Source organism: Sorex araneus, chromosome 5 (genome assembly GCF_027595985.1).
Source record: "Sorex araneus isolate mSorAra2 chromosome 5, mSorAra2.pri, whole genome shotgun sequence".
Taxonomy (NCBI): Eukaryota; Metazoa; Chordata; class Mammalia; order Eulipotyphla; family Soricidae; genus Sorex; species Sorex araneus.
Window position 1 is genome coordinate 90,286,672 of NC_073306.1, and position 19,149 is coordinate 90,305,820.

At 56.9% G+C, this 19,149-nt stretch overlaps 2 protein-coding genes across 2 annotated transcripts; one reads left to right on the plus strand and one right to left on the minus strand.

The window, feature by feature from the left end:
- Positions 1–3,332: 3,332 nt before the first annotated feature.
- AMIGO1 (adhesion molecule with Ig like domain 1) lies at positions 3,333–8,455 on the plus strand. Its single transcript, XM_055137882.1, has 2 exons — positions 3,333–3,599; positions 4,006–8,455. Exon 2 carries the CDS (start codon positions 4,070–4,072, stop codon positions 5,552–5,554), a length of 1,485 nt encoding a protein of 494 aa, XP_054993857.1. The 5' UTR covers positions 3,333–3,599; positions 4,006–4,069; the 3' UTR covers positions 5,555–8,455.
- A 494-nt stretch (positions 8,456–8,949) lies between these two features.
- LOC101543438 (probable transmembrane reductase CYB561D1) lies at positions 8,950–18,487 on the minus strand. The gene is made up of 3 exons (XM_004620054.2): positions 17,917–18,487; positions 17,499–17,536; positions 8,950–16,740 (listed from the first exon to the last, which is right to left on the minus strand). Exons 1-3 carry the CDS (start codon positions 18,062–18,064, stop codon positions 16,237–16,239), a joined length of 690 nt encoding a protein of 229 aa, XP_004620111.1. The 5' UTR covers positions 18,065–18,487; the 3' UTR covers positions 8,950–16,236.
- Positions 18,488–19,149: the final 662 nt, after the last annotated feature.

Genomic DNA, 19,149 nt, shown 5'->3' on the forward strand with positions numbered 1-19,149 from the left:
CCACTATGCTATCACTCCAGCCCTGGGAAAACATCTTAATAGTAAAGACTTGGGGCCAGAGAGACAGTACAATGTGGAGCGGATTTGACTTGCATCACATACGGCTCACTGAGCACTGCCAGGGGTAACCCTTGAGCATCACCCCACCCCCCCAAAAAAATGATGAACTAACCAAAGCCGCCTTTCAGAATATATTTAGGAACACTGAGTCAATCCATTCCAGCAAAAGAAAATAAATGCCTACTAGAAATAACCGGTCACTGTTTATCCCGCCAAGATTCTCTTTTTGTTGTGGATTTTGTTCCAATGGTTGTTCAGATCTAGAAAGCAACTATGGGAAAGTTATCATGAGCTCATTCCCCGGATCAGAACCATGCAATGGAGCTTTCACGACCCTATTCAATAGACTACCTATTCAAAGGCACTTTTGTAGCAGCTGAGTGTTTGAAATGTAGCTAGAGAAACCTAGGAAGTAAACTATAATATTATTTAATTTCAATTCATCAAAACTAGGGCTAAGGGTTGAGAGCATGGCCAGACCCCTGCTTCTCTAAGCCTGCCCTGAGGACTGTTCGAGCCTGCATTGCTCTGCCAGCATGTTAGACATGCAGAACCAGGAGTGTAGTTGGTGGCAGAGCACATGGCACAAAGTAACAGGTCCTGGCCCTGGCACCCCCACTTACCAAATTCAGAATTTCAGGCCCCCCCCTGAACCTCCTAATTCAGAATTTGCTTGTTAACACATCCCGAGATGATGGCATGCATTTGGGGACAGTATGACCACTGCAGGGTGAGCTGGTGTTTGTTGGGGGGTGGAGGGGTGTTCCACACAGCCCGGGCTCATAGCTGGGGATAGAATCTGGTGTTCCTGAATGCAAAGTAATGAGTTATTTCTCTGGTGAGCATTTTATAAAGGGAGAATCAGCTAAGGACACGTAACCATAATAACTTCTTCACACTTCAGATACTTACAGTTATGACATGTCAGCTAGAAGAGGGTTTCTTCTTTCTTTGAATCTATCTCTCCTCTGTCCTCTAATAATCAAAGAAATGGGAAAGAGCAAGAGAGAGGCTGGATGCTTCATCTAAGCCATAGTGGTGGCAGGTGGGGTGGGAAGCGTGTGGCTTCCTCAGGGCTACTTGTACAAAGTAAAATGTGCCGTTCCTTTGATAATCGACTGTGGGTGCAGAATTCACGGGAGAGAGTTCATTGGACTATTTTCTCTACTTTTATGTATTCTTTTTTTTCCCTACTTATATGGATTCTTAAAATGTTTTCAAAACTAGGGGCTGGAGCGATAGCACAGCGGGTAGGGTGTTTGCCTTGCAAGCGGCTGACCCGGGTTCGATTCCCAGCATCCCATATGGTCCCCTGAGCACCGCCAGGAGTAATTCCTGAGTGCAGAGCTAGGAGTAACCCCTGTGCATCGCCAGGTGTGACCCAAAAAGCAAAAAAAAAAAAAATCCAAAAAACAAAAAGTTTTCAAAACTAGAGAAACATGTGATTACGGAGATGACCTGTGTGACAGCCAGCCTGGAAGCTTACCCCTGGGGACTACCTCCTCCTGCTCCTCTTTCTGTCACCACCTTCCCTACTAAGCCAGTATGGGTCTATGTGACTAAGGTGGAGGGGACAGGTGTGACCTTGAGAGCTGCAGTGTCTTCAGTCTGGGCCTCGCTTGGCTGAGGGAGGCCAGCCACCATGACGGGAGGAGACTCAAGCAGTCCTCCATGAAAGGAAGTCTCTGGGGAGAGGAGCCCAGGTCTCCTGCTGACAGCCAGTCCTGCTGACACAGGAGGAAGCCAAGCTGCTGCCGAAGGATTCTCCAGCCCCAGTCAAGCCATCCACTGAGGCAGCTGTGTGGGAGCCTCCAGCCAGAATTACCTGCCCCACCGCTCTGTAGCTCTGGCCAACAGAAACAGTTAAAGACAATTCTTGTCTGTTCCAGTGAGCCACTGAGTTTGGGGGACAATTGTTATGTGGCCGCAGAGAACTGGCAATAGAGAATAAGGTGGCCTGGGGGTTTCCACGCCCTGCATACCCTCCCCACTTTGTTCCCGATACCTGAAAAGGCTTTTGTACACTCACATGCCAGCACTCTTCAAGGTGATAAAATGCTGACTTAAATTCATAGTAAAACGTGTGACAGATATAAATTCTTTTTCAAACTCTTAGCAGGCTAATGTATTGAGATATTAATTTCAGCCTTGCTCTTGATGTTGTAAGAGACTAGAAAGAATAAAAATGTAATTTGTTCCCCAGGATCTACTGTCTCAAAATTAAAGTCAGAAACTGTGCAATCTCCCCTCTTTTCACACCCCACCCAGACCCACATTTTCCACCGCCAGCAGTGGGTAACAGCTCCTGGGTGTTGGCAGAGGTGGGGGTGACCCTAAGGAGACACACACTATCCTCATCTTGGGGATTAGGTGACAAGCCAGTATGGAATTACTCTGCACGGGGGATGAGAGGGAGTGGGTTAGGAAAGTAGGCAGGTGTTGAAGTCTAGGGGATGAACAAGGTCCCTCAGGCTGGGAAGGGTTTGGAGGAGAAAAGCAGAGGCCAGGAAAGGAGAGGCAGCTGGGAGAAGACTGTAGCGAGGGATCCTGCCCATGCACCAACTATGCACCAAGACCCCCATCCCCACCCAGCTGAGTTGTACGCAGTGAATACTTAACTGCTGCCCTAAGCACTGTAGATCCAAGACTGAAATTTTATGTTTCGTGTTTGGGGGCCACACTCAACGGTGCTCAGGGCTTCGTCTTGGTTCTGCACTCAGAACTCACTCCTGGCCGGGCCCGGGGACCATACGGGATGGAACCCGGGTCGGGTTTGCGGCCTGCAAGGCAAGTGCCTTCCCCAATGCTGTGCTCTCTCGGCACGGTTTTTAATTTTTTTAAGACTTTCCGCAAATATTCGGATCTTACAGTCCTCTGAGAGAGGCACCCCAACTCAGAGAGAGAGAAAGAGGGGGGAGGGGGCACCTCCCAGCGTGATTGATGAATTTCCCGCCAACACTGACACGCGGGAGCCGAGCCCGATTCGCTTTAATTTGTAAAATTAAAAGGCTCCTTGCCCCGGAGTCAGTTTCAGCGAATTCCCGTTCAGTTTGACCTACTTTTCCCGGGAGTGTTTTTGCAGGTAGCGGGGGGCCGGGCGGCGTCTGGGGCTGGGGTCGGGACGCGGGGAGGCGCGGCTGGGCTCGGGGTGCGCGCGGCGGGGGCGGCCGTGGGGCCGGCAGGGTGCGCGGCGATCCCCCAACCCGCGCACGTGCGCCCGCCCCACCCCCGCGCGCGCGCGTCCCGAGGCTCCGACGGGCGCGCGCGCGGTGCTCCTGCCCCCACGCCGCTCCCGGCGCTCGGCTCGCGGCCTCCCGCGCCCCGCACGGCTCCCCGCGAGGCCGGATCCTGCAGCGGAGGCGGCGGCCGAGGAGGGCGCAGCGCGCTGGGGGCCCCCGGGAGGAGGCGATGGTGCCCGGCGCGGGCCCCGGCGGCCGGCAGGCGCCGCGACAGGCCGGCCCATGAGGCGCCGCTGCTGGGCCAGGCCGCGACGGAGCTCCCGCAGCGGCCATGGGCTGAGACGCATCCTCGCCGAGCAGGTGCAGTGACTAGAGGCCCGGGGGAGGGAGGGGCACGCCCCGACAGGCCCCGGGGACCCTTGAGCCTCACAGGATGCTCCCGGGCCGGCCGGGGTGCCCCGGTGACCTTCCCGCGGCTCCTCCCCGGAGACCCCGCCTCCAGACCCCGCCCATCTCCCCGCGCCTGCCCCCCCGTAGCCGACCGCGGCCGGACCCCCGGTGTCCACCCCTGCGGGGCCTCGCGCCCGCTCTCCAGGGCCCCAGTACTCGGAGCCCTTGGCGTGCGCGGTGCCTTTCTCTCCTAGCCCCAGGGGACGAAAGAGAGCTGGGGGTGGTGCAGGAGGAGCCGGGAGACCCACCGCCCCGCCCGTGGCCTCTCCCTCCAGCCTGTAGTGACCCGCCCTTCTCCCCCGCTGTCCCCCACCAGAGCATGCCTGCGTGACTTCCTGCGGCTCTCCCCCGTGGCCTTCCTGGTCATCCCCGGTGACACTATGCAACCCCAGCGCCGCCACCTGCGAGGCCTCTGGCTCCTGCTGCCCTCCTGGTTCCTGCTGCTCTTGGAAGTGGTCAGAGCTGGCCGGCCTGGGGTGAGCTGTCCTGCTGCCTGCCTGTGCGCCAGCAACATCCTCAGCTGCTCCAAGCAGCAGCTGCCCAACGTCCCCCACTCCTTGCCCAGCTACACCGCGCTCCTGGACCTCAGCCACAACAACCTGAGCCGCTTGCGGGCCGAGTGGACCCCGACGCGCCTCACCCACCTGCACTCCCTGCTGCTGAGCCACAACCACCTGTACTTCATCTCCTCCGAGGCCTTTTCCCCCGTCCCCAACCTCCGTTACCTGGACCTGTCCTCCAACCAGCTGCGGTCGCTGGATGAGTTCCTGTTCAGCGAGCTGCAGGCCCTGGAGGTGCTGCTGCTCTACAATAACCACATCATGGCCGTGGACCGCTGCGCCTTCGATGACATGGGCCAATTGCAGAAACTCTACTTGAGCCAGAACCAGATCACGCGCTTCCCTCTGGAGCTGGTCAAGGAAGGCGCCAAGCTCCCCAAGCTCACCCTCCTGGATCTCTCCTCCAACAAGCTCAACTTCTTACCCCTGTCCGACCTGCAGAAGCTGCCCGCCTGGATCAAGAATGGGCTGTACCTACACAACAACCCCCTGAACTGCGACTGTGAGCTCTACCAGCTCTTTTCCCACTGGCAGTACCGGCAGCTGAGCTCCGTGCTTGACTTCCAGGAGGATCTCTACTGCATGAAGTTCAAGATGCGCCACAACGTCTTCAACCTGGGCTTCCTCAACTGCAGCGAGTACAAGGAACGCGCCTGGGAGGCCCATCTGGGCGACAACCTGATCATCAAGTGCGACACCAAGCAGCAGGGGATGACCAAGGTGTGGGTCGCCCCGAACAGCCAGCGGGTGCTGGACGAGGCGGCTAACGGTTCCGTGACGGTGTCCAAGGATGGCAGCCTTCACTTTCGGCAGGTGCAGGTGGAGGACTCGGGCGTGTATACCTGCCATGCCATGGGGGAGGCTTTCAATGAGACTCTGTCCGTGGAGCTGAAGGTGTACAACTTCACCCTGCACGGGCACCATGACACCTTCAACACGGCCTACACCACCCTGGTGGGCTGTATCCTCAGCGTGGTCCTGGTCCTCATCTACCTGTACCTCACCCCTTGCCGCTGCTGGTGCCGGGGCGTGGAGAAGCCATCCAGCCACCAAGGGGATAGCCTCAGCTCCTCCATGCTCAGCACCACACCCAATCATGAGCCCGTAGCTGGTGAGGACAAGGACGACGGTTTTGACCGGCGGGTGGCCTTCCTGGAGCCCGCTGGACCTGGCCAGGGTCAGAATGGCAAGCTCAAGCCAGGCAACACCCTGCCAGTGCCCGAGGCAGTCGGCAAGGGTCAGCGGCGGCTGTCGGATCCCGAGTCCGTCAGCTCAGTCTTCTCTGATACACCCATCGTGGTGTGAGCAGGACGGGTTGGTGGGGAGATTGTGCCCCTGGAGAGGTAATGCACCCCGGAAGGCTCTGAAGGGATAGAAGAGAGGGCGGGCTGCTCCCAGATGGGTGGGTTCCCCCTGACCTCGAGGGAATGGGTCGTGGGTACGACCACAGGCAAGACCCCAGCCCGGGTGTGGCTGCCCAAGTTTTCAGAGGTGGGTGGCTGAGTGTCAGGTGCCTGCTGCACCTTCCCCAAGGCCTGGCTCCAAGAGGTGGCGTCTGTGCTGGGGAGGAGAGAGGAAGGGCTGGGAGGAAGAGCAGATTCCCTCAACTTTGTCAGGGTCATCCTTAGCTCCTTTGGAGAAAACCATCTTTGGGGGGGGGGGAACACTTTTTTTTTTTTGCTTCTGTCTTGGCCCACCCACACCTGTGCTGTTGCGTGTGTTAGAGCTTGCCACACCCAGGAGAAGCTACAGTGAATCTTCTGTGGCCAGGAAGTCACATGGCACAGCTGAGGAAATGGAAACCTGTGGGAAACTGAGTCAGGGAGCCGGGAAGGGTGCATCTCAGTCAGAAACGCTCCCCACAGAAGGGGTGAATCTTCCTTCTGCTGCTTCCCTGTTCCCGGTGGGCCCTGGGGAATCTGGGCGGGAGCCTGGCCTGTTGGCAGTCAGATGTGACAGCAATGTGAGATGTCGAGGCCTCTGGGCCTGGGCCCAGGGGCCAACGGTACTGAGGGTGACAGTGTGAAATGGGGAGGGGATTCAGCATCCCGGAACAAAGATGGGTAGGTGGGGAGCAAACCCCAGGTAGACCAGTTCTCTGACTGCTGACACCCATGGCCAGTGGCCATTGTGTCAGAGCAAGGTGCGACCACTGAAGGCAAAGGGATTGGGGCCACTTGCCCCAGATGTGAAGGGTGAGGACACTTCCCACCAGGAGGGGCAGCTGCAGAGGCCACTGCCTCCATTATCTAGCACCCAGCTAGACTGGCCTGATTTTCTGGGTCTGCTCTCTCCCCGATCTCCTTATCATGCTCAGGTGGGGTTCGCTTAGGTGGGGTTTGCAGTTTTGCCTCATCTGCTGCCCTGCAAAGGTAGGAGATGCTGAAAAGCCTGGCACCTGCTGGGTTAGACGGGCTTGGCTGGTCACAGTCACTGTCACCAGAGGGTTGGGGTGGAGCCATCTCGCCCTCCCTGCCCACAACAGTTAGGAGGGTGATTGGGTTCTGTCCTCTCCTCGTGGTCCACTTGGCGCTCATCTAGAGATATGAGGACACGAGAACAACATCCGTCCATGCTGTCCCTCAGCAGAGGCCACGTCTGGCATTCCATGTTCCGGTGGTGAAGGCAGAGGATGGCCTGGTGGATGGCCCATGGAATCAAGGAATTCGGGGAGCAGGGTCACAGCTCCCTCTGTCCTACAGGCCCCAGGGGATGGTCCCTTGGAGCTCTGGCGGGGCAGGGCAAAGGTGAAAGCCTTCTCTGATGCAGCCTCCCCTCCCCCTGTCTGTTTGAGGTTGTCCAGATTGTCTTGTTTCCTCATCTTTTCTTTAGGTTCCAGCAAGTGTCACTTTCCTGTGGGTGCAGATGTGGGCTGGGAGGGCCTGACCCCCACTGCCGTTAGGAGTGGTAGGGAGATGGGCGCTGGCCTCCGTGAGGGAGCTGCCCATGTGGGGCTGGGCTGCGACAGGCTCCTGTGCTCCCCCATGCATGCTCACAGGTGTGCGTGCACACCTGCACCTGCTTCCCTTGGGACCCTGCGTCCTGTCCCTGCTGATGCTCACCGTGCAAAATGGCCTTTCCCTGTGTGCAACTTTAGACCCGTGAGTTTCTTCCCTGTAGGAGAGACAGTGACCACGCCAGGCTCCCCCACTATAACACAGCTGTTTCCTTCTCCCTCCCACACTCTTGTGTTTTTGATTCTGAACTCCCTAATGCTTCACCTTTGTGGCCCAAACAACTTCTTTGCAAAGGCTGGAGTTAGCCGTACAGGCCAAGAACCCCTGCAGGGCCCCTGGTGTAAGGAGAAACCTTCAGGCCCCTCAGAAACCTGCCTTGGACCCAAGGCTGAAGAAATGAGTGTAGAACTAGGTCACTGACGGGCCCAGCAGGGAACTGGCAGAGTCCATAGCGCTCAAGCCGCTCTTCCGACATGAACCGCGGGGGTTTTATTCCAGGGTTCTGGGGCTTCAGTGGTCAGAGCAGCAGTGTACAGAGACCCCTCTCCTCAGACTCTCAGGGAACCTGAGTGGCTCCACACTGCAGCCTCTCTGCTGGGCCCTGGAGGACCACACTCTGAAGGGCTGACGGTGTCAGTGAGGGCTGGGGACATTCTAGAACTCCTGAGCCAGTAGACCATCTTTTTCATCTCAGAAAGTGAGAGAAAGCCTTGAGGTGCCCGGCCTCCCAACTGCCCACCCACAGCCCCTCGGAAGAGACTGTCTCTGTCTGCCCTGCCCGGGTGAGAGTGGGCGCTGTGTGGGTCGTGGTTTCAGTTGACAAAACTGTTGGGGGACTGGGTTCTCGGCAGACACCAGTGGGCTGGAATCCGGTCTCAGAAGCCTCCAGCCAATTCCAAGGAAAGGCTGAGTGGGCACCCCCATAACCAGCCCAGCCTTGCGGGAAACTGGTTCCCTGGGCATGACAGGGCTTCATAGCCTGTGAGTCTTCATCACCTTTTCTCTTTGCTTATATTTACGGCCCTTCTTGGCTGAGGGGGTCCTGCCAGGGTGAGCTGAGCCGAGTCCAGTTTCCTGTGTGTTCTCACCTCTGTGCTCCCCTGTAATCCTGTGGCACCGTCTCCAGAGTCTGGGACCCCCTGGCCCCCCATGCCTCCCACTGTGTGTCCCCAGGCTGGCCAATCTTTGGAGCTTCCAGGCTCTGGAAACCAGACAATGATCATTAAACCTGGCTTGAGTCTCTGTTCTAGCATAGTCTGTGACTGGTTTCTTTAGTTTATTTCTCTTTGCAGTGTGTGGGTGGGGTTCATTGTGCCTCAGAAGGGTGTGGCATATTTGGGGAGAGAATGCAGTTCTAAGGGGATGTGAAGATTCTACATCTTGGCACTAAAACAGCTTTTTTTTTTTTTTTTATCCCTGTAATGAGCCAGATAGCAAAGACTAGCCTTTTGAGGCCATAGTGTCTACTCAACTGGGCCCGGGTGAGAAGCTGCTACAGACAGTACATAAACACATTAGTGTGGCTCCATTCCATTCAGACTTGATTACAGACATGGACTCTTGAATTTCATGTCATTTTAACTAGGCTTTTGAGTTGTTTCAACTATTTAAAAATGTAAATGCTCTTATTAGCTCACAAACTACACAAAACCAAGCTGTGGGTTCATTTCTTTTTTTTTCTTTTTTGGGTCATATCAGGCGATGCACAGGGGTTATTCCTAGGTCTGCACTCAGGAATTACTCCTGGCAGTGCTCTGAGGACCATAAGAGATGCTGGAAATTAAATCTGGGTCCTCTACATGCAAAGCAAATGCCCTACCTGCTGTGCTATCGCTTCAGCCCCGGTGCGCTCATTTTGGCCTATGGGTCATTGTTTGCCATCTAACTGGTCGGTTTTTGTTTTATACCCCCTCTTTTGGGTGGGGTGGTGATGTTGGGCAACACTTGGCATCATGCAGGGGTCATTCTTGGGGAGGTGGAGGGGGCTGGGGATTGCACTCCTCAGCCATATGAAAGACAAACACCTTAACCCTGTACTATCTCTCCGACCCTTGGGTAGATTCTTAAAGGAAATGTCCCTGACACTTTAGAAGTATTGAAAAAAATTCTTCATCTCAGAGCTGGAGCCAGGAAATATTGTTGGTTTTTTTTTTTTTCAGGAAATACTGGTTTCCTGAATCCCTGGGGAGTAGGTCACCCCAATCTAAAGCACCCCATGAGTTCTCTTAAAAGTTCACATCATACCTATTAATTGCACTTGGGGAAAATGCATGGACTGGGTTAAAAAGAAGTGGCAGTCAGCTCACTTTCACAATATTTCAATGACCAGTACATTTTCATGTTCTAAGTGGTAACCATCTTAGTTTGGCCCAGGGTATCTAGTCACCTAACCAGCAGGTTACTATTCACTGACAAGTTGATGTGTCCTCTGGATTATGTAGGACAGAGAGACATGCAATTCCCATTTTCTTGCTAGAGCCTGCCAGGAATTGGATGGATTCCATTAAACTCTGAACTTGGAAATTCTTTGGCTACTCTCTCAGTACTTCTGGAAGGGGGCTGTCATGGTGGACTTCAAAAGTTGGGGGTGGAACTGGGTCTGAGAATCAAATGAAAAGAATTGGAATTTGAGGCATTGCCTAATTGCTTACATTGGTAAATCTTTGATCAAAGGGCTTGTGGTCCAACTTTTCCCTCGTCTGGAAAGTTGTCTCTTAGACTTGGGACAAATGTGGTGAGGTTAGACACCTCACAGCCAGCTGTACTGGGTAAAGCAACCTTGGCAGTCAATGAAATGATGGGCTGTTGCCAGGACACCCCCATAATGGACATTTATGTAGTGTTTGCTCATCTCCTTAAAGCATTTTTGCTCTGGCTGACAGTTTGCCTAAGCAGATGAAGCTGGTAAAGAGAAAGGGCCAAGAAGAGGACGCAATTCTCTCTTTTAACCAGTACCGAATCTTCTATTTTTTTAAGTTTTTTTTTCTTTTTTTTGGTGGGGAGGGGTCACACCTGGCAATGCTCAGGGTTTACTTCTGGCTCTGCATTCAGGAATTGCGCCTGGCGGTGCTTGGGGAACCAGATGGGGTGCCGGGCATCAAACCTGGGTCAGCTGTGTGGAAGGCATATGCCCTACTGGCTGTACTATCGCTCCAGTCCAAACCAGTACCAAATCTTAGACCCTGACCTAGTTTCCAAACCTGCAACATTCTGTTCCCCCACCCTCCATCCCATCGAAACGTATGGCCACTTCTCTTTTGCCTGCCCTCCCTGCCCCCAGCCCTCCCACCCCGCAGTTCCCTAGATAGTGAGCTAAACTCTGCAGTTTTGCCTGCTGTCTTGAAGCCTTTGGCCTGCTGAATTCAGGGGGGTGGAGAAGGTCCTTCCAACAACTGCTTTTAGGACAGGAGCTGAAAGTCCAGGGGCCAGGTGGGTCCATCTCCCACCTCATCTCTTTTTTTTTATTTGGCTTTTTGGGTCACACCTGGCAATGCTGAGGTTACTCCTGGCTCTGTACTCAGGAATTACTCCGAGCATTTCACGGGGACCATATGGGATGCCAGGAATTAAACCTGGGTTGGCTATGTGCAAGGCAAAGCCCTCCCAACAGTACTATTGCTCTGTCCCCACCACCGCATCTCTTAACTTCTTTCCTTTCAGCAAATGCAATTCTTGTTCCACTTCTCCTGTCTTTCAGAAAGTCAGCAGGGGAAGCTGCATTTTTCCTCTCCACATAGCAGGGAAGGCTCAGCCCATGCCTAGGAAGGTTGGCTTTTGTGGTCTGGCCACAGCAAGCCCCTGCTGGCTGCTTCCTCTCCTGGCCTTGAGAGAGGAAAGCTAAAGCTACTGTGATAGAAACTGGTAAAGATCATAGGTAAGCCATACTCCCGCTCCCACTAGGGAGGCCCCACTAGGCCTTCCAGTCTAGTCCATCTGGCTACTGCCCCGGAACCCCTGAGGGCATGGAACCATGCCAGAGAAAGCAACTGCCAGTGTGCCAGAGTATGGAACCTGCAGAGCACTGTCCAGGACTCTCCAGCACTGACCTCAAACTTAGGCGGGGCCGCACATCTATGTGTCCAATGCACACAGGGAGGGGAGTTGCTGCCCCATGCCCAGCCCCCACACTTGGCCACCGTTTGCTGTTGGTGTGGGTCTGAGCGGAGGCTGGGGGACCCTCAGGAAGTGCCACACAGAGTGGGAACGAAGTAGGAGGCTAGAGGCCGTCCCATGTCTACATAGATATGTGGTCTTAAGTCCAGACATTCTCTGCTTCTGGCAGGTTAAAGAATCATCTGGGAGATTCCGATGACTGCAGGCGGATTCCAAACCGGGGCTTCTATTCTTGGACCCCCTGAGGGGGGTGGGGCAGGGGCAGGCAGGCCTGCGTAAGGCGGCCTGCATCTGCTTATAGTCTGGCAGGGCACTGAGAAGGCTGGACTGCAGCCAGTGCCTGGCTGGCCTCTCAGGCACATGCTGGGGAGACCTGGCGGGGCTGTGCAAACGGCGTCTGGTTCTTCTGTTCCTGGATCCCAGGACGGAATGAAACAATTCGAACAGAAAAGGAGCCAGAAGTCCCAGAGCCTTTGCTGTTGCTGCCTCGCCTAGGTGTCCACTGCAGGAGGACGGGCCGCTGTGTCCTCAGACATGGGGTGAAAAGTAGCCTTCTCCTCCCTGCCTATGGCAGTCTTCCATGGCTGAGCCAAGGGTTAGGTGTGTGCCAATAATTTTTTTCCCAGGAGGGGGCTGCCCAAGCAGTGCTCAGAGTGACCACAGACATCCCAGTGAGTCTCAGCAGCTGTGTGGGGGATTTCAGAGTGAGGGCCAAGGACAAAGTGCCCAGGGCTACCCAGGCCACTGCAACTGTGACCAGGGAGCTATACCCAGAGATGCTTGGGAGGACCACATTGTGCTAGGGATCGAACGAGGGTAATTTCCATCGGTTGCAAGGCATGTGCCCTGACTCCTGTACCAAGTCCCTAGCCCCCCAAGAGCAGGTTCTGATGATAGGACTCTGGAAAAAGAAGCCAGTGAGCGTGCTGCAGCTCTGCACTGGTTGTCACAGAGGGACCGAGGGACAGGGTGGCAGGACCACAGCCCTTACCTATGCTTCTCATTGCCCACCTTGTGAAGAGCAGTCAGGCAGCAGAGGGTTAGAGAGGCTGTGACCACCACTTCCCACAAACTTGCCAAACTTGTCATCTTTGCTGCAGTCCCTCAGTGGAAAGCCTCCTGCATCTGGGCATTTCTGGGATGACAGCTGCACTGGCAGCTAAGAGATGCTACGGACTCCCCCAACACAGCCTCTGTGAGACCTGGGAACGAACCAGCTCCCCTCCCAAGAGCAAGAGGGAGCTGCACAGCCTGGCTGGAGGTGGGGCAAGGGGCCAAGAGCCAGGAGCAGGGCTACAGCCCCAATGACATTCGTGCACTGGCATCAGCGTCTGAGTGACTGAGTCCGTGTGTGTGGTGATCCAGTCCTCACAAGATCCCCGGGAGTACATGGTTTGCCCCTGTAAATACCAGGGGTGGAGGGGTACGAGGAAGAGTCCTGAGGAGACCCTGATTTCCTAGTTCCCAGGTCAAAGTGCTTGCTTTCCACATTTATTTTTTTTGGGGGGGACACACCCAGCTGTGCTCAGGGATCACTCCTGGCAGTGTTCGGGGGACCATATGGGATGCCAGGTCAGCTGCACGCAAGGTTAGCGCCCTACCCACTGTCCTATCTCTCCTGCCCAACTTCCCATGTCTTAAGGCATGTTCTTTTTCTGCCCACCACACAGGGCAGCCAGAACCCACCCAAGACTCTGCCCGCTAAGCCTGCTACAGCTCCTGAATTGCTACAGTAGGGCCTTGAGGCCCAGGGGTGCCTCTGGAGGGGCGGGGTCACCAGTGGGTCATGTCAGCAGCTGTGGCCTGTGCTCCGCCAATCCCCGGAGCAGGCAGAGTCTTTCCCATCTAGCCCCATGCCAGGCACAAAGCTGGAGAGGAACTGCAGTCACTCGCTGCAGTCCCACTGCTCCTCCCAGAGCACTTCCCTGTGGGGTGATGCTCAGTGACACCAGACAGCCCTGGGAGAGGGGGAAGGTGAGAGCTGGCTGAGTCAGCCAGCTAGTGCTTAGAGATCTACAGCTGAAAGGCCCGGCACTGCTCAGCTAATGATTATTATTAACCGGGAACAGGCCTTGGCGCTGCAGCCAGCTGGCTCAGGAGGATGCCTGGATCTCCCACAGTGAGGTTTGAAAAACAAGGCCCATCCCAGCAATGGGGGGGGGGAGGGGGTGGAAGGGTGGGGCCAATGAGAAGGGACTGGCCAGTGTTGGAGGGGTCTGCCCTGGGAAGGGGGGAGGACAGGGCAGGAAGCTTGCCCCCAGGCCCTCGGATACTGTCTGCCTATACTGCGCCCGTGGTGGCTCTAGGAAAGGGGGCGGCTGAAGAGGGGGGTGGGAATCTGAACCCAGCACATCATCCTTGCACCGTTTGGGTCTGGATACAAAAGCCGGCTCTATTTCTAATAGCCTCAAGGTTGAGTCTGAATCAAATCATACTTGGAATCAAGAATTAGTGAGTCTGATATGCAAATTTGTGCAAATGACCTTTTTTTTTTTAATGTGAGCATCCTGGATTTGTTTGGTTTTTTTTTTTTTTAAGGCAAAACAGGCAGTGTGCCCTAACTACCAGACAAGGGCAAAGGGACAGCTTTTGTTCCCCGCCCAGCCCCTCCACCTCTGCCTGCTTGCTGAGGAGACACAGGCAGGGCGGGTGAACCAGGGTGTTGGGGAAGGACACAGCAGGAGGCATGCAGGTCCCGAGGCCCCCCATATCCCAGCTCCAGTAAGATCCCAGTGCTGGCATTGAGGTCCAACGGGGGTACAGCTGCTGCCCCAAGATGAGAGGGCAGGTGGCGCTGGAGGGAAGGGGCCTCCCATCTGTCCAGCCCCCTCGCGGTAGGGGTGGGGTGGGGAGGACAGCCCCTGCTGCCTGGCACCAGCTGAGAGGGGACCCGCGGGAAGCCCGCCTCTCCGCCCGGTGCCCTGTGCGGTCAGAGGGGTGACAGCTGGGGCGCCTGCCTCCTGCAGAATATAAATGACTTCCCCCTTCCTCCGAGGGCTGGGAATAGACATCAGCTGGCACAGCCCCCGCAAACTGCCGGCTGTCAGCCCGCCTGCCCGCCCGCCAGCCCCCGCACCACCTGGGAGGCGGCGACACCTCGGCAGGAGCCTGGGGGGCGGGGCAGGCAGAGACTCCTCCCCCCAACATACACCCCGTGGGGACAGGAACCCCGCTGAGAGAACCCAGGCCTGCCCTCACAAGCTCAGGCTCTCAGGGCTCCCCGAGCAGGGTGAGGGAAGGGGACAGTGACCCTCTCTGAGCCCCCTTTGGCAGCTCCCACTCCCTGAGGCCCGTGGACATGCCATCAGACCCAAGGAGCTTCAATGAGGCCCTCCCAGGGCTCCGGTTTCTGAAGCCTGGAAGCAGGCCCACCTCCTTTGCTTCTGCGGGGAGGCTTCCTGGGCACAGCCCCTGCACCAAAGGACATCAGGTTCCCCCCCCCTCACTTGGTTCCCCCTGAGCTGCCTCCCAACACCCACTTTCCCTGGCTCGTCGTTGTCTGCTGTCCTTGCCAGACAGACCACAGCTCACCATCTGGCGTCCAGCCCTCACCAGAGGGCAGTCTGGGGAATGACTGGCCTTCTGGAACAAGGAGGGTGTCTGCAGGAAAGACGGCCTGGCCCCCACTGGCCAGCTGGCACTGAACTCAGCCCCCCACAGGCCACAGAGATGACAAGTGAGGAAAATTGAGCTGACAAGGTGAGAAAGGGCATCAGGAAGACTCGTTCATTTCCCTGGTCCTTATTTTATGATAAAGGACACAATGTAGCTCCTTGGAGGTGATACACTATGGCAAGAAGCTGAGTCCCACCAGAGAGGTAATACAGCAGGGAAGGAGCTTGCCTTGCAAAGCAACCGACCCGGGTTTGATTCCCAGCACCCTAGATGGTCCCCTTGAGAGCTGCCAGGAGTGATCCCTGAGTGCAGAGCTAAGAGTAAGCACTGTCAGATGTGGTCCCAAAATCAGAATGAAAACAAAGAAGCTGAGCCCCAAGCAGTACGAAGCGTGAGATGCTCTAGTGGTTCAGCCACTGGCAGGGACAGAGGTCAGAGCCCTGTCTGCAGCCTGGTGCCCAGCTCCTGAGGGGCGGCTGAAGGGCCTTCTCAGCTGGGCTAGGCTGACAGGAGCAGGCACAGCCTGCCAAAGGAAATCCCCTTTTGCTCCCCTAACAGCATTAAAGTGACCTTAGTGCCTTCTCTGCCCAGCAGCTGGGAGACCCTCACCTGGATCTCTTCTACTGTGCCTGATCCCATGTGCCCCAGGCCAGTGGCCAAGTCAGTACAGACTCTTGGAAGGCCACCTGGAAGGGCAGAACCAACTATCCCATGAGATGTAGAACCAACTATCCCATGGATGTGAGAAATACACCCTGAGTTGCCAGCACAGTCCAGCCTGTGGCTCAGAGCTGGGAGGTACTCTGTGACATCAGTGTGACCAATGCTGCATGCTGGAGATGCTTCAGGAACACTGATGACAGATAAGGGAGCTCGGGTCCTGATGTGCCTATGGGGGCTGCGATGCCACACAAGGCCCCGAGATGCTCCATGATGTCACACTGCTTTCTGCAAAGTGATGTCAAAAACACAGCTGCTGCTCATAGGCTGCAGGAACCCAGTTCCTCAGGCATGCAAGGGAGAAGTGACGGTCAACCCCATCACCACCACCACCCCACACCCCATCTCCCACCAAAAGAGGAGGCATCAAGTTCCTCATAACTGCCCACACTCCACACGTCCCCACCACGGTTCCAGTTCCCATCTCACCCACCAAGCCCTTCTCCACCAAGAGTCTGGGTTTCTGTAGCCCCGGGCTCAGTTACGACGTCTTAATAAACCTACCCCTTCTCACAGGGCTTCTCTGTAGCGACAGTCAAGTCCAAAGCCCTTGTTATGCCTAGATTCGAAGGTGGGAGGGATTCACATTTCTGTTTTCTTCCTTGGCAAGTAGGAGCTAGAGATCTGGTGCATGATTACCAGCGCCGGGTAGAGGGGCAGCGCTAGGCACAGGTACCAGGCGGTGCCTTTGATCTGGGCCTGGAACCACACTGAGTACATGCCCAGGAGCACTGTGACCGTGGCCAGGAGGTAGACCACCAGTCCGCAGGTCAGATGATAGAGCTTGAGGCGAGCCACCTTTGAGACCCTGGCCGCCCGGGGACAGAGGAGGCACAGCCCACACAGTGCCTGCCCGGCCGTGGCCACCAGTGTCACAGCCCCTGCCCAGCTGTGCCAGGACACCAGGTGGGGCAGCTCACTGCGGGTCCTGCTGGAGATGATGAAGCCTAGGCCCAGGGCTGCACAGAGGATGGTGACGGCCTGGCCGACCCAGTGGAGTCGGACCCGGGTCTTCCGGGAGCAGCAGAAGAAGAGAGAGTGCTCAGGCGAGAAGAGGAGAATGGCCTCAGCCATGCAAAGGCAGAACTGTGGACAGAGGAGAAGACAATGAACTCACATCCAGCTTGGAGGCTGAGAAAAAGGAGTGCACTCCTACAGCCCAGTGGGGATACACTGAGGCCCACAGAACTCTCCCTAGCACCACCTGATGCAAGGTCGGGATTTCTGGGCACAACTGGGATTTTGTGCTTTTTTTTTTTTTTTGGTTCTTTTTTTGTCCAGGCCACATCTGACAGTGCTCAGGGCTTATTCCTGGCTCTGTGCTCAGGTGTCACTCCTGGCTTTGTGCTCTGGGGATAATTATGAGGTGTCAGGGACAGAACTTTGCCAGGGTCAGCCACATGCAAGGCAAGTGCCTACCCCCTGTGCTATCCCTTGGGCCCGAATCAGCATCAGGCAGAAGTCTTCATTCAGACCTGTCTTGGCTTCCCAGCCCCCCCTGGCTCCCTCCAGTGGCTCCTGCTTCTGGCCAATGGGAACAGTGAACATCAAAGTTCCTGGTCAGGGAGGAAGGGTGCCGGGAGGTGAGGGCAACTATCAAGCACTCCTTTACTTCCTCCTTTCAGCCCCTGGAATCGTCCAGGCCTCCCCTCCTCCCTTCCACTTCCTGATGTGACCTAGAGAGCCTGCCCTCGGGTTTCCCCATTCCACAGATCCTAGGAAAGATGGGGGCCTGGCTCTCCCTCCAGCTCCTGAAGACTTGGAAAGGCTGAGTCTTTGGCAGGCCGGACGCTTCCCTAGGGCCTATCCAAACAAATCAGCTGCAGAGCGAAGCCCAAACTCACCGCCAAGGCCATGAATACCGGGTGCCAGGAGAACCGACCTAAGAATCAAAGAGAACAGACTCTGGGCACCACTGTTTCTACCCCCCCCCCGCCCCCAGCAGGCTGGCTACAGGGGGCAGGTGCGGGTACCCGCAGCCCCCAGCCCCAATCAGAAACCAGGAATTCGGTACAGAGCTAGCTGCCAAGAGGTCTGGAGGTGAACGACCGAGAAGGCAAAGGCGAACACAAACCCGGCTGCCCTCCGACAGGGGTCGCTCGGGGTGGGCTCGGGCGTGCAGTGCCCCGGCCCCCAAAGCCCCACCCCGGGCCCCGCCCCCCGGCTCAGCGTCCCCCCCACCCCCCGCGCCCCAGCAGTCCGGGGCGCAGCCCCTCCAGCCTCCCGGCTCCGCCCTCCGGCCCCGCCCCGCGGCCCACTCACTGGTTCCCGGCCGAGACAGCAGCGTCAGGAAGACCGTGAAGCCGAGAGCTACCAGGTGCGCCAGGATCCCGCTGCCTCTCCGCAGCCAGCGGCTCAGCCAGGGCTCCCCCGCGGCAGCGGGCGCCGGACCCACGTCCAGGGGCTGCATGGCCGGGCCGGGCAGGCGCGCTCCCAGCGGCCGGCGCGTCTTCCGGGTGTGCGGCGCGGAGGCGGCGCGGCGGCCCCTCCCCGGGGACGCGGTGCGGGGCGCGGGCTCGCCCACAGCGCCCCCTGCGGGGGAGGGGGACGACGGCCGCCCCTGCAGCGGCCTCGCCCCACGCGGACGCGAGCCTCGGAGCCCGTGGAAATGACATTTATGGCGTGGATTTCCCCCGAGTCCCACATGCCAGCCCCGCAGCGAGGTGGTGCCAGGGCTGGGCGCCCGGGTTACTAGGGCGCCCCCCAGCCTCCTGCCCTCCCTCCTGTGGAACTGCGGGAGTAAGGTTGCTCCCTGCCCTGTGCTTGGGTGAACCCAGGTTCGGGCCTCCCTCCCCCTCCCCAAAAGCAGCAGCAAGACTTGTCTCACCCCCGCGGCCCCGTGGGTGTCCCAGGGAGATCAATGCAAGAATGAGGGTGCTGGGAGGTGAGCCCGGGGGCAGGACTCCAGCACCCAGAGTTCTGTGGGCAAGGGTGCCTCCTCCCTCCCCACTTCCAAAAAAATATGTGGCCCTACTAACCCCACCCAACTAAGGACACCCACCCAGGGGAGCTTCTGTAGGGCCAGTGCACAGGGGAGCGACCTAGCCAGGGGCTCCCTCCAGTCAGTGGCAAAGGGTAGGAAAGGAATTTTTACAAAATTCAGGGCAGGGTTGTGGACCCTGAGCTTCGGAAGCCCTTCAAGGGTCTTCAGGCCAGCTCCCAGGAACCCTTAGGAAAAAGACCCAAGAGCGAAACTAGAGGCGAGATGCCTCCCTGTTTCCCTTCCTAAAGGGGGGGAAGTAGGCTCCGTTTGGGGTCAGCACCCACTTAAGAGTCCCCTAGAGCCAGTTCCAGAGAGGATGACCAGTGCCTGGCCAGTCCACTCTGACGTGCAAGGCAGAAGATGCCAGTGGTGTCTTCCCAGCAAACCTTCCAGCTGCCTGTATCACCTCAGCCTGGGCTGGGGGGCTGGGGGAGAAGAGGAGGTACCACTCGGGACAGTAAGCAGACTCATTTCGATAACATGTTTTTTCTCCTTTCCTTTTCCCCGTTTCT